Source organism: Mercenaria mercenaria, chromosome 7, assembly GCF_021730395.1.
Source record: "Mercenaria mercenaria strain notata chromosome 7, MADL_Memer_1, whole genome shotgun sequence".
NCBI lineage: Eukaryota > Metazoa > Mollusca > Bivalvia > Venerida > Veneridae > Mercenaria > Mercenaria mercenaria.
Window position 1 is genome coordinate 7,962,045 of NC_069367.1, and position 15,822 is coordinate 7,977,866.

The window sequence follows — 15,822 nt, forward strand, 5'->3', positions numbered from 1 at the left end:
GCTGTCCAATACACACATACCCGTTCGGTTCGTCATCGCTGCCAATTTGTGTACACGTTCCTGCGTTTGTGCGCGAGTGTTTCTGTGCCATGGGGGGGCCCCCGTGGGCCCAGTGTTAAACGTTGACTCAAACCATTTTTCCCCTCATCGATGTGGGTTCGAAACCCATTTGGGCGTAAATTCTTCACGGGGGAAGCCCCCGCGGCTTACGGAAGGTCGGTGGTTTTACCCCGGTGCCCGCCGGATGAAATTCACGGGGGGCACCGGGGGGCTTTCTCCCCCATTTAAAAATGGAAAGTCGCCATAAACCTAAAAATTGTGTCGGGCCGATTTAAAACCCAACAAAAAAAAAAATAAATAAATTCTTGCTCTATGATTCCATCACAAAGTAGGCTCACAACAAAATGATGCTGTTACGGAAAAGTTATTGGAGACTTGTAGGTCCAAAAATCCAACGAGAACATTTTGATAATATGCAAACTACAGAACATTAGGTTGCAGAGGGGATGGGGTAAGGGGTAAAAGGTCCCTATCATTAAAAGGGGTGTAAATCACGATAATATTTAATAACATTACAGAAATTTTTTTAGTAAAAATAAAACAAATTATGGAACCCGGGAAATGTTAGTAAAAATTTGGTTTGCATAGAAAACCAATTTAAAAAATAATTGCCTGGAACATATTTACTTTTTGGATTATGCATGCTCAAAACTGCTGCCTTAACAACATAAATACAAAAGCTAGATCTAGACTCTGCCCGAACAAAGAAAAACATTAATTTTTTCATTTCTTAAACAATTTTTTTTATCAAATGGGACAAAAATACGAACTGCTGCACAAAAGGGAAAAGCCTAAGAAATATTTAAACAGGAATTTTTTAAAAATTTTTAAAACCTCAAAAAGTCACCCAGCTTACATTGCATAACTTGCTAGCCCGTTTTTACTTAAAACATATAATATGTATTTAGTTAGGGAAAAAACACCAGCACGGAGAGGCTAAAAACCATTATTTTACACCACTATACGATTTACCAATAGGAAAAATAAGTGTTTTTTCTGCCCCGAGTTACTGCCCTTATGGGAATTTTCCAATTTCCATGGAGTATTTAAAGAAAGACCCGATTTTTTAAAATTAGACCGGATTTTTTAATAGATTTTTTTTTTTTAAAGGCCGGCCATAAAAACCCAAAATAGTGGGTTTTTCGACCAGCATGGATCCAGACCACCTGCGCATGCGCGCATCGATCAGGGTCCAAGCTGCCGCTAACATTTCTCTAATTGCTATGGGTTTGAAAGCGAACAGCAAAGGGTCCCGACCAACGCGCGGGTGCACAGGCGGGCTGGACCATGCGGTCGCAAAACCACTATGTTTTGGGTTTTTTCAAGTCCTCGCCATAATTTTGAAACAAACTTTTTACATCAACGACGAATCATAAATAAATATCAAATACCCTACATCTACCAGAAAAAAAGTCATAAAAAACTATACATGTTAACAATTTTCCACCCCGTAAACGAGTTTTTGGGGGAAAAACATTTTACGAGAGGGAACAAACCCCATGTACATCAGTTAGTTTATATCATAACCAACGACAAGGTGGAACTTGATTTACTGGAGTGTATTTTAGATTTAATATATCTAAATCATGGCGGATTATAAAAAAGTACTTTTCATTGTAAGTCAGTTTTTAATCACAGTTAATTTTGATTATGTTTCGAAATGAAGGCTACCTATAGTTACCCGAGAAACAAAAATATATGCCTCTAAACAATATTAAATCTCTTTTATTACATTTTTTTTTCTTTTTTGTTCTTTAAATGCCATGCATTTACCCTAGCCAAAAAGGCTTTAAGAGAAAGCACTTACTGCTTAACTTTTTTTTTTTATCTCCCCTTTTCTCGGGTAGAAACTGCAAATCACAAAAGAAAAAATAAGTTTACCCCAAAGAATTGGCATCCTGAAAAAAGAAAACGGATTAACATTTGTCGAGGGAGTAAATTTTTTATTTGGGGGCGAAAAATTCATTTGTATGTTAAAACTACCCTAATTTTTTTATCATTGATTATCAGTCTAGTTTTCAAAAGGGCATATTCCTAACACACGAAAAAAAAGCAACAATGGAGTTATTTTCCATATTTGCATACTTATTTCATTTTTGTTTTGATATGTGAGTTTTAATTTAAAATAAATAAAAAACAAATTGACAGATACTGTATGGGTTTTAAAAACTGTGACAAAGAACAAGTCATAATACTTTTTTCAGTTGAATTTATATAAGTTTCGTATTAAAAAACTTCCAAAATATTTTATACAGTTATGCAAAAAACGTGAAAGCATTATAGATATTTAAAACACTGTGCTTTTTAAATTTTGTGAACTATCTCATTTAGGTAACGGTTACAAAAACCCTTTGGGAAAAAAAAAATTTAAAAAAAAATTTTTTCTTTATAAAAATTTTATTTATTTTAAGAAATTAAGTCACGTCCCCTTGCTATGGAACCGTACCCCCCGCCTTATCGTTTTAATTGGTCCCGATTTAAACAAGCCTGTACTATTAAAATTTTTATACGGTAAACAGTCGCAAACTTCATAAAGACTGGAAAAACCGGCAGCTCCTGCTGTTTTTTACTTAGCAAGCGAGACTTTTAAAGTTGACAATTTTGAGTTTTACAATTTTTAAAAGAATTTAAAATTTTCTACGCTTTCCGAAGGTTTTTAATAAGAAAGCGGGGGGTCTGACAACAACCGAAAATGAAAGAGAACAGCTTAAAAACGACAGGTCCCTCGAAAAAAAAAAAACCGGCGAGTGTAACTTTGAAAGCAGGCCTGCTGGCGAACTTGTGACACCTGAAGGTCGAACAGTCAACACTGGTGACATTGACGATAGAGGAAACAGACTACTACAGGATTATTCTGGTGGATCAGTTGTTAATATTTCTTTCAAATTCTGATGTATTCCTTCTAATAACTAAATAATAAGCAATTTTTCCATGTGCTAATAATAATTCTCAAAGTGGGTGTGGCGGCATGATGATATAAAAATCCTCTTTTCGCAAGTAAGTTCCTTAAAACATCGCGGTCAAAAAAGATGAGTTTTCAGTTCGGAAAAATTAAACTCAGCTAAATCATCAGCTAAAAATAAACGCTTTGAAACGAAAATGCACGTGATAACGGTAAAGTAGATGCCTTGGGTGGTTTTAAACCAAGAGTTTCCTATTCTCGATTGTTTTCGAATTCAAATTATTTGCTCGATTGACGAATCCTTATATAATGCAGAAACAAAATAAGGAAGATGAAGCGGGAAAGGGGTTTGCGGGCCCATTCGTATCGCCTATTAGTCTCGTCCCATAGAAACTGAATCATTACATTGACCTAGTTTTAATGGAAAGGTTAGTTAAAAAATCTAGGATGAAAGGGTTTACTATCGGACGGCAAAAGTACATACGGGTTGGTGCACGTCCGGGACAACGGGTATGAAAAAGGTAGCCATCCTAGGAAAAATTTAGCAGTAAACATTAGAAAAATGTAGTATGAAGATGTAAAAAGTAAATAAACAGTAAAAAAATTTAGTAATTAGTTTTTTAAAAACGCACACGCGAAATTAGGGCGTCACGTACATAAAAAACATGCGTGTAAAGTTCATTATTTAATATTATGTCCTCAAACTTCCAGCACCGCTAGAGAATAAACATAGCTGGAATTCTGTAGCATTTTTGATAAGTTATTGACAGAAAGTTCAACAAAATTACATAAAAACAGCTGATTTTATACAGGATTACCTGTGAAATTTTATATGGCGCGATCGCGAATAACTATTTAGTTTTTATCGTTAATACACGTAAACCACTTTATATATGCACAAAATTCAAATTTTTGGCCGAAAAACACAGAAAAATTATAGTATAGAAAAATATTTAATGATGAGTAAGTGGCAGCAATTTAAAAACATTGAGTAAAACGGTTAAATTTCAAGCATACTACTTTATCGACATGACATATTCAACGAGGCGTGTAGTTTATATTAATAGGTGTGTGCGTGACCTATATATCGGTCGAGTACGTACAGAATAAATATGTGGTTTTAAAATAAACATTAGATTTACTGAAACCTCCTAAAAGTAGGGTATTGACAGTTCATTGCCACAACAGTTGCCACTTAGATGTTTTGTAAGTCAAGAAGAGAACCGCGGGTCTTTGTGGATAATTTTGCTAATAAACAACTACAGCATTAGAAGAGAGCATTTTGGCTTGGAACTTTTAACAGAAAGTAACATCTTATATTATTAGAAAAAAAAATTAAAATAAATCAATTAATAAATGAATTAATAAGTAAATAAATGAATAAAAATAATCTAAAGAAAGAAAGATATTTTGTGTGCTAAAAGACATCATAAGGTAAATACAATCATTTAAAAAATAGGTTTGCTAAACGTTTGCTGCTGGGCTGGGCATTTGGCAACTGTGTTTAAAAGATTTCTAAGAACATGGCGTCCAACCGATAAGAATTTTGGGGGATAAATTTTTGAAAATTTATTGTGGCGGGAAAAATCTATCGACTGGAAGGTGACCGGGCGTTAGATTCGTTAATCGGTATCAGTTTAAACGTTAGCCCGATTGATCTAGCTCGCGCGTTGTCATAATAGACGCAAACATGAACCCCAATTGGTATTTAACCTTAGTTTGTTTAAGTTGTTGCAATACGTCGCAGTTACATATTTTCCGTTAAGGTGCGAGTTTTGATAATTCGGACTGACTGGCATGTCACGCTTGGTCTCCTTCCTGTCGAGTGAATTTTTCATCAACTTGGTCGGAGCCCTCGCGCTTACCCTGTCAAGTTTAATTTAAGAGGCCGTTACAAGTTGTTAACTTACAACCGATATTGTTATAATATTATCCCATCTTGTTATAAAATTATGTAAGTGGAATTGAACCTTCAAACCAACTTGACAGGAGCTTCTGTGCCTACCCTGTCTCGTTGAAAATGTTACAGCGTATTTAAAATTGAATTAGATTTTAATTACTTAACGGATAACTTTATTTTTGTCATATTTTTGTTGTTGAGTATGTTCAGAATTGTTGGCAAGGCAGTTAAGTTCTTTAACCTTCATCAGCTGGACAGGAGCCTCTGGCGTTACTTATTTTTGACATAAAGATAGTTATTAATTATTTAACTTATGGTCACTTTATCTTGTTACATTTGTTGTTATGATAGAATCGTTTGCAAGGTAATTATTAAACTTATAGAGGAGGCTGTGTGTGTTTATTTTTTATTTCGAGTAATTTCAAATAATAAAAATTATTTTTCTTTTAAAATAATTTGATTTATTTTTAGAGAAATTAATGTCACGTCCGTTGCTATGGAACCGATACGCCCTCGCTCTTATCGTTATAAATTGGTACTCGAGTTTATACAAGCTTGTAGCTAGTTAAATTTGATATCGGTAAACAGTCTGTCAAACTTGCATAAAGAGCTGAGAATTCTCGTGCAGCTCTCTGTCTGTTTTTGTACGTTGGCTGAGCGAGTACATATAAAGTTGACAATTTTGCCCACCCGCCACACCCCATAATGAGATCACAAAGGTGCCGCATGCAATGTTCTTTTTTATAAAATGCGTTTCCGTCCAGTTTCATTATGACAAGGATAATGACAAATGTTTATTTTATGTAGTGGCCACCGGCCCAAAATCAAAATATGCATGTCTATACAATCAACAGTATACTCTGAACTCTCAATCAGATAACGTTCATTACAAATATACTGTTTTAAAGCTTGTTATGGATAAAATTATTTTTTCTATACTTTTATGGTAGCCTACGACACAATAATGTAATTGTCGCTCGACGTTATCATATTTTACTGGAGAATTTAAGTCGGCAGGAGGGAGACTGTGCGTGATATCTATATTAGATGCATTTAGTAAGCGTTTATACTTATATCTAATCTAGAGCATCTTTGTTAGACATTCAGCTATCATTTCTCGTCGGTCGTTTCCAATTTGTACCCGAGGGGACATGACAGCTTCAATAATGTAGTTCGCTTGTTGCATCGCAATTGCCACATACGTTTTTGCAAACCGTTGCTTGTACGAGTTTAATCGCTGTTGTGTAGCTTTGCTTTGCCTAAGACTGCAATACATTATAGTGATGTTGTTTTGTACAGTAACTGTTTCATTGCTAGCGTGTTGTGAATAGTGGCAGTGGAATAGTTTTTTGATGCTGTTATCTAATTAAGTGTTATGACTCAAAGTTGTTTTGGGTCACTATGGATGGCTCTTATAGTACGAAAGGCCCTAACCTTCTTTATATTGCGTAAGAGGCACAAGTGAATAGTATCATGTTTTAAGTGTTATGACTCGAAGTTGCTTTGGGTTACTAAGTCCGGGTTTTATGGTACAGTAGAACCTAGATTGCCTGGCGTTGCATGAAAGGCATCAGTAAATAGTATAAACACTTTGCAGTAAAAATTTAGTTATCTAAGATTGCAGTAAAATACCACAGTTTTGATACCGTTTTCTAATAAAGTGTTATGACTCGAAGTTGCTTTGGATCACTCGGTCCGGTGCTTATAGTACGGTAGGACATTGACTGCTTTGTGTTGCATAAAAGGCATCAGTAAATAATATGAAGATTTTTTCAGTGAAAATTTATTTATGTAGTATTACGATTGCAGTAGAATGCCACAGTTTTGGTGCCATTCTCTAATTAAGTGTTATAACTGGAAGATGCTTTGGGTCACTAGGTCCGGAACTTGTAGTACAGTAGGATCTAAATTGCTTTGCGTTGCAAAAAAGGCCTCTGTAAATAGTATAAAGATTTTTGCAGTAAGTATTTAGTTAAGATTGCAGTAGAAGATCAATGGTTTGATGCCATTCTCTGATAAAATGTTCTGACTCATAGTTGCTTTAGGTCACTAGGTATATCTTTTATAGCTAGGTAGGACCTAGATTACTTTACACTGTGTAAAGACATCAGTAAATAGTACATAGTTTTCTGCATTAAATATTTAGTTAAGACTATAGTGACATTTCACAGGTTTGATGACATATTTTAATAAAGTGTTATGACTCGAAGTTGCTTTGGGTCACTAGGTCCGGCTCTTATAATACGTTAGGACCTAGATTGCGTTGCATTGCGTATAAGGCATCAGTAAATAGTACAAAGTTTTCTGCAGGAAGTATTTAGTTAAGATTGCAGTGTAATATTATCGTTTGATGCCATTCTTTAATTAAGTGTTATGACTCGAAGTTGCTTTGGGTCTCTAGGTCCGGCTCTTATAGTACGGTAGGACCTAGATTGCGTTGCACTGCGTAAAAGGCATCAGTAAATAGTACAAAGTTTTCCGCAGGAAGTATTTAGTTAAGATTGCAGTGTAATAGGGAATCGATCTTACCGATTTTCGTCGCGAAGCGACGAAAATCGGGATCGAATCCCACTACGGTAACATACGAGGGTATCCAAACAACACATACTATCCAAATAAAAAAATATGGAGTTCCGGTTTAGACCATGGGCGTGCGACGACCCCGATGAAATTCGGGATATCACGGTCTTCGTTAATGTTAATAAGCGTCCGTCAGATCAGTAGGCGAAACGCAATATCCGCACAATAAGATGTCTGCGACCCGAAAGAATATTCAAAGTAAGCTGTTAATTTTGTTGCGTCAGAAGCTAATCAGCCGGTAACGTGACTACACTGATATAATTTGTGATACAAACATGCTTTATTCAATACTGAGTAGCATTTTTAAACGGCGACATTTTGAACATTTTATATTTAGAGTGAGAGTGGATACACGTTACACTGGCGCCGACATTTTGAAAATTTGAGGAACAAAAAAAATTCTCTAACGAGTTCTTCAGCTCGGGGATGACGAGAATAGATTCACCTTTGTGTCGCTTTTCAGAGCGATCCTTTAATTCCTATTCCCCGGTACTTAGTTTCTTTGACTTCCTTTTACGCCTATATTGATTTTGTTTAAAATTAAGAAATTGCCGTGATTTTACTGCAGGCCCCTTTATGACTGCATTGAACCGGAATGATTTTACTTTTATATAGAATACCTTGACGGCCCCGCCAGTACAGCCACCCCTGTGCATCGCGTTGGACCCCCCCTCCCCTGTGAATTTTTCTAGAACAAACGTAGTAACTAAACTTCCGACACATTGTAGAATAATGTAACACCCCAACGAAACTCTCCCCTATTAAAAATCATAGAACATTCTTATGGTTTGTACAGTTTTATTATCATCCATTTGGAAACTGGCGCCATGTTTACTGCTTCTAGCCCCGTCATCGAACCTGTTGCATCTGGGTGATTGGCGCGCGCGTGGCACGGTACCCTCCGCACCCTGTGCCTGCACCACCTGTGGCACCACGCTCACATCGTGTGAGCTATGGATGCTTTCCGCACTACATGTTACTATGTGTATTCTCGGCTTCATAACTCGACACCCTAGGTGCTCACACCCCTTCGTGTATCAGCTTTTTTTTTGTCCCCGTCGTTATAGACCGATCAAGAGCACTATTAGACAAGGACCGATTCTGTGTATATTGACAACCACTCCCACGGATTCAGCCTCAGCTAAGTAACACTGTGCCCCACGATCGGCGCCGTCCAGTTTTGTCCGTCCATGGATCAAAAACACGCTCTAACAATCTTTGTGATAAAATCGTAAAGTATACCCTTGATGCTTTTCCTGTTCCCAGAGAGTTGGCTGTCATTCTGTTTTCATATGACACAAATTAAAATAAAAAAATTGGTTGCCTTCAGTTTTGGTAGATTAGTTCCACCCAACTTTTGCTCCCCCTACGACCATTTAACTTTACGTGACGGTACACCGATTCACACGCAGTCGGCTCTTCCTCCCCTACGGGACAGCGGCACAAAGATGAGTCGACAGTGACCTGCTGTACATCGCTCATTACATTGAGGATGTCTATTTCGCCTGTGTGTCGCGTCGTGGTCACCCCGCGACACTATGTGACACCTGGTCAATTCTCGACGCTTCCTCTTTGCGGGTAGCCCACCAGTCGCAGGAGTAGTTTAGTGTGGGTGACAACCCAGCGGACGGCCGGGAAGCCCGTGATTCCAATAGCATGGGAGGCTGTGCTAAGTAAGCCGCAAGCGGATTGGCCTTTGTTCGAGGCGTTCCGTGCGCGCACACTAAGCACTTCCTGTTCATCATTCCAGTGTGTCGATTTTGAGTTCTGACCCGGTGTGCGCCATCTCTGATACAGCCCTGAGCGTGTCTAGCGTTTGCTTTTGCACCGTTCGTCGCCGCCGCGACGAGCTGACTGATTGGAATATACCAATGTTTGCTTGAGCCTGCACCTATTTGGAGCGCCACCCAACGGGCTACAATATGGCCGAACCCAGCGCTGTGTTGATCACGTACATCGGTTAGACATTAACATAGTTAATGTAAGGATCGTGACTACCCTATAAAACGTTCGTAATGACCAAACACCCCTACGAGTCACCTGTATCCCCGGAGGGTTCTGTGGGCGCGCGTACAGCTGCACCACATTGTTTTTTACTGATGGTAGTGAGTCGAGATGGCTGAGATCGCAAGGCAATTGTATCACCTTCAAACTGCTTCTCATCGCCCAATGCAAGAGATGTTTGCCGCCACACAGTGGTTAACTGTAATTTAACAACACAGGGCAGTGGAGACATGTTTGGGGACCTCCGTCTTAAATGCCAAGCAATTTCATGCCGCCGTATGCAAGGTGTAACGAGATAAAAATTTTTTCACACAATTTATTTTGCAATATACAAAAATAGCTCAAAATTGTTGCTGGTTTTTGTTAATGTTTGGAGATTACGCCTTTCATTTGAGGATAACAGAAATACCACAACATGCTTTTTGGTCACGCCCATTTTTTGTTGAATGGATTACTGAGTATACGAAATGTAGAGGTCATCCTTATAGTTAAATCTAGAATGCAGGCTAGCTTACTAATTCGTACATGTATACAGTTAATCGCCCCAGGTGAATCGCATATTTATAATATATTAGTACGAAAACATTTGACATGCCGTTAGTTTCAGCCGAGTTAAGTTACGCCATCAATGATGCGTTTGAATTTACTTTGAGCGGTGCAAGTTAGGAGAAAGCACCAAAACTTGCAGTTACGCCCAAGAAAATTCAGTGCAAACACATATTGATGTTCTGCAGGATTTTTTTGGAACTATTCTAACATTCATAATTGAAAGTCTAAATTTGCAAGTACCGGACATTTCAGATTTAGCAACAAGGAAAAAAAAAAGCCTACAGCTAAAATTTGCAGTACGTTGGTCAAAAAAGTTTAAATTTGAGCTCTGCAAATGCAACTGAAGCACTCACATTCCTTTTGGTCCGATGCATTCAGTTTCTGTTCTTCCTAGGAGCCCCAGTCGAGCATGTCCCCCAAACAATATTGATGAGTATTGAGGTATGGCTAGTTCTAAGACTAGTTGTTTTATGGTTCAAAATCCGCTTTAAGGGTCAGGCTTGGAAAATTTCTATCTGGTTTGCCAGCATGGGTTAGTTGAAATCGAATTTTGGACATCTGCACACATACTTCAAATGTATATCTAACGTTTAAAGTTATTACAGTTTATGATTCATGACGTTCAGATACCAAATAAAACCAATTGTAGCATTTGTCTTCGGCTGCTGTGTTCATACTAAACTGAGGAAGGCGAACAGAATTCTTCTAGCTGCTTTACAAGTTGTTGTTGACTCTTTAATGATACGAGCAAAGTGAAGAAGGTCATAGACCACAAAGTCAAAAAGGTACCGGGAATTCACTGGGTTAAAGAATGTTTGGCTGTAGGCGGGTCGCTCGTGCGTAAAACCAAAACACTACCCTGATCAACAGTGGACTTTTTCTTTTTTCAAAACGGGAAATCGTAAACGCATTTACTTCGTTTTCATTATAACATTTGGACAAAATGGGCACTGTTGTATTTTCATTAAAAAAAGTTTCTGAATTAACAAATTCTCCCGCCATGCCAAATGAATATATGTTGGGGTTCATCTTATTGGCTGAAAATTTGAAAAAACTGCGGAAAAGGATGTTAGTCCCTTAGACCTTTGAATTTCAAAACAGCTGGTGGTCAGTTTTCTGTCTTAGATTGCCTCACTGTTAACTATTTTCAGGCATCTTGGTTATTATACCGAGTATGTGGTTACTGCTCCAAGGAGTGCTTGTGAAAGACTAAACCCACGTGTCTGTGCGCTCATAAGTATTCGATCTTTCTGTTTCTTTATTATCCCCCGCCGATGAAATCCGGGACGGGGGGTATGAAATGGGCGTGTGTCCGTAGAGTACGTCGCACATAGCATCCGGGACAGGCACTTTCTCAGTAACTACTAAGTAGAACTTTCATGAAACCTAGGAATAAAAACATGAACCAACACATTACTTCGGTGATGTGCCCCGTCAAGTGTTTTTTTTGATTGTCAATTTCCCTCAGAGTTTATCTGCCCTGATTAAGAAAAATGTCCGTCTGCAGGCGCCATCCTCAGTAACACTAGCAGGTCGAATTCAATCAACTTGAAAAATAGACAGAACCCAAGAACTGCAATGATGCCCTTCAGTGTTTTTTCCCCCACTGATGTTCTTAGCGCAATTTACTCGGCCCACTCTTTTTTACCCGTGAACCAACCCCCCCTTAGACGACGGCGGGGTGCACCTGACACGTCCGCGGACTACGAGGCGATTAAAGGTGTTCAGTAACATCGTACGGGACAACACACACTGCTCCCATAACAACGTGTAACGCAGTCCCCTTCGCGGTGTGCCGCGGCGCGACGTCGGAACGTCGAGCCTCCTAGACCAACGTAGTGCGAGACAGGGTGACCGGACGACGGGGCGGAGCGGGAGGACCCGCATGACGCGCCCAAGGAGTACTGCAGATGCTGCCCTGCTTACAAGCGATATGTCATCTCGGATGAGTAAACGTGCGGCGCGGCACGCGCCCTAGAGGTTCACTTTCCCCGTCAGAAAGGTGAACGGTTTGTAGACGCGCGCACTTTAGAGGTTGAGTAGGAAGCAATGCCCCCCAACTACAGGCAACGCGAAGTCTGACCCACAGCACACATGGTTCGGCGATGTAACTAAGATGGTTAGAACCGTAGAATTTCATCACGGAAGCCGACTTTCTGAGCTGAGGGCACACCCCCCGCCTGAGAGTGGCGAGAGGAGGGCACACGATATGGAGATATGATCGCCGCTTAGCAACGAGCGGGTTTCACCATTGAGAGATGAGATGGGACGGAGCCGGTTGGTACGGAGCTGTACACCGTCGACGTCAGTTCAGGAGTTGACCTTGATTTAATGAAAAATGTACAAAAAATAGTCCCTGTAGTCAGTGTGACAGCAGCCTATTCTCAGTCTTACTAGCAGGAGAATAAAGCTTCATCAAACTGGACAATACTAGTGGAACACAACACCTTACTTTGATGATCCCCGTCATTTCCTTTTTTATTAGTGTGTCATTTTCCATATAGTTATTGGACACCTTTTAACCTGGGGTTTAAACAATCCAGCAGATCTGTACGTAACCAAAACCAACCAATTGGAAGAATTTCATGTAAACTCTTTCATTGTTTTACATGAACATTTATTATACAAGACAGGCATCATGTTTGCTGTACACATACACAAATGGTGCCAAGAACCCTTACCTGTCGAGGAGGCACACCCCCCGCCCTCTCCTTACTGTTCCAGCCCTCCCCCCCCCCCCCCCCCCAAGTTTTTCGCTTTTTTAGTTAGTTCTCTCCGCACATAGTTGATTGGCGTTATCACACCTCAGCACTCCACTCGCACCCCCCAGTAAATCTTGATCTTACCCTCCCACCCAAAAAAACCCATTAAGTTTCGTGTGGATATTGATTTTGACTACGAAATATTTCGGCTCTGCGTAACATTCTAACTTTTTGCCTGGATATATTTTTTGCTGTTCCTCACAACTGACCCTATTCGGCGGGGGGATCCATCATATCGAACTTTTGTTATGTGCCATCTACATGCACAGTGGTGGGATACGCACCTATCGTTTTAATTTCATGCACAAAAACAGCCTTATTGATATATTGTATATCACAAACACTCAGTATTGTTCCTTTTGTGAACCCAGCATTTCTTCGCGCATTGGAGTCAGTGCATTCCTAGACTCACATAATATCCACAAGGAACATTAGGCCATAAAATTATACAGGTTTCCGTTCTCCGTGTACTGTCCTGCACCCATACTACCACGGATAATGTCTGGCCCGATCCCCATAATGGACTCTTTTTACCCCTTTCGGCGTCCCTTTGGCTCGCTGTAGAACATTTGTGGTTTTCAATTTTGACAACAAAGCTGCTGCACAAAAACTGTTCTTTTATGCTTTAAACATGGACAGTGATGTTATATTTATCATATTTTACTGATGCTCTAGCAGCATCTAACCACCCTATTGGTATTCACCTTTTTGACACAAAAATAATTTCCAAAAGTCTCCCCATAAAATAATTTTTTAAAAAATCCAAAGCAAATTTCCTTAAATGTTTTTCCGACCTACCCACCCTAATTTTCTAGCATTACAGGAAAAAAAAGTTTTCGTTAAATAGACCCTTAGTGAAGGACTCCCCCCACCACAAAACATTTTCATTTCTTGATGATAAAGCATTCTCGACAAAACCAAAATTTTCCTTACATGTATGCAAATTTTTTAAACAATTTATAGCTGATCACCTGTCATCAGGGTGGACACATGAGTTGAGGTCCGTCATTGCCAACAATTGTAAAAAATATCTTGCAGTCGAACCACCTGGCAGATTTAGACCCAAACTTCACTAGAAGATCATGGGGGTGGTACTCTTTCAAAATACCCAAAGAATTTAATTCCATATACAGCACCTATATCACTGAAAGAAAAACTTATGAAAATGCTTTTCTTGTCGAAATGTTAGCCGGCAAGGGTCTTTTCAGTCCTTTTATATGACAGAGGCCTATATTCGCGCCCCTTCCCCAATCCAAACTATTCCATTTTCTTCCCAACATCACAAAAATATTCCTGGGCAACCCTCGGTAAACCATTGTCAAACTAACAACAAATCCAATGTTTCCATTTCTCTATTACATATTTAGTTTGGCGACACAGAGACCACGACCTGCGGTAGTACTCACTGATATTGATTTTTACTGTTTTAAGCTCTCACCTGCCCATCAACGCCTTGTCTCCCATGTCGCACAAATGGTGTGAGCCTTTGTTTGGTGATCGTGTAGCGCGGCGTGTCACTGTTGTACGTGTCCGTCCGTGCGTCAGTAAACCTTTTTATCCTTGTGATCCGCCACTTTTTTATACCCCTCACCGTACATTCACTTTTCATGGGATCTTAGAAAGTGGTTGAGTCTCTTTGTGATCAATTTACACATACTTTGATTTATTGGTCTTTACAGGTTCACACCTTATTGTGAGAGGCCAGCTACAAAATGGAAGGTTCAAACCAAATCCAGTCATACTTGAAAACAAGAAAGAAACCGACATCAAGGACCAAATCTAAAAAGACAGAAGAACCAAGGGAACCCTTTAATAAACCAACCCGACAAAAAAAAACTTTTAAGGATGGAATTCCAGGTTTTAATTAGAAACCCATAAACTATTTGAGTTAACAGCAGTGTTTGACCTAAGCACTGGTTCCTTAAGAGATACGTACGACTATCACAATTTGGGGTTTGTATGTACCGAGACACGCTTGCGGATTAGCCAACGACATAGTGTCCAAGCTGTCTATTCGGGGTATGTGCGTGCGTGCGTCCGTCCGGATTGTTGTCCGGGACAACTAATTTGGACAGTGCATGGAGCAATTGTGTTTCTATAGGGGGCTTGATTGTGAACCTCAGTGAGACGGAGTAGTGTATGGCGCCAATAAGCCCTAAGGTTCCTATCTTCAAAGCAAGATCCACAATTTTCACGCCAAAGGTCAATTACAAAAATGACTTTATCCGGAGCATTCGCTTACATGCATGGAGCGGATTTGATGATTTGCAATCAATTGTTCACCATCATGAGATGGAGTGTTCCCATGCGCAAGAAACCAGGTCCCTTTGTCTAAGGTCAATGGTTCACACTAGAGGGTCAAAGGATACAGAGAATGACAACTTGCGTCTTGCCCCCGAGCATTTCCTTTCTTCAGCAGTGGAGGCACTTTAGATTTGTTTTCTTTTTCTGATTTATTCTTGGCCCCAAAATGTTCACCACCATCGAGACAGCGCTGTTTTTATGCGGAAGAACCCAGCGGCGGCCCTAGGTATAAGCGTTTTTTTTTCAACGGTCAACGTTAAGTGTTCAAAAGTCACAACAGTACAAGAAGACTTTGTCTGCGAGCATTTCTTTTTGATGCATAGAGGGATTTTGACTTTAACTTGGACAATGTTCATCATCATGCGACGGCCTTTAGTGTCATGCTTAAGATCCTAGAATTATCTTTTTCCTGTGTTGTATACTATAAATAGGATTACATTTGTAACTTGTTTATTTTCACCTGCGTCAGTAGGGAAAATCAAGACACCTTCTGGAGTACAAACCACTTGAATGGTTACATCAAATTTCAGTGTGTATTCTTTGACTATCTATGCTGGTGCGGATTTTGTTTTTAAGTTTGCTTTTTTTTATTTACGTTCCTGTGTGTACTGTAAATAACTTATATTGAACTTTTGCAACTCTCTTTTATCTGGACATAATAAAGGTTGCCTCAAGAGACAAGAGTGGTCATGCACAACTCCTAGTCGCTTCTTTGGACATGCTATAATGGCCGTCTGACTTATATTTCCTGGTGCTGGGCT

The 15,822-nt window shown here is 39.4% G+C and overlaps 1 protein-coding gene across 1 annotated transcript in view; it reads left to right on the forward strand.

The window, feature by feature from the left end:
• Positions 1-1,553: 1,553 nt before the first annotated feature.
• Positions 1,554-15,822, forward strand: part of LOC123555646 (uncharacterized) — a 34,626-nt gene continuing 20,357 nt past the window's right edge. The window contains exon 1 of the mRNA XM_045346242.2: positions 1,554-1,676. Within this exon, the coding sequence (XP_045202177.1) occupies positions 1,647-1,676 (30 nt within the window). The 5' untranslated portion in view covers positions 1,554-1,646. The remainder of the gene's footprint in view (positions 1,677-15,822) is intronic.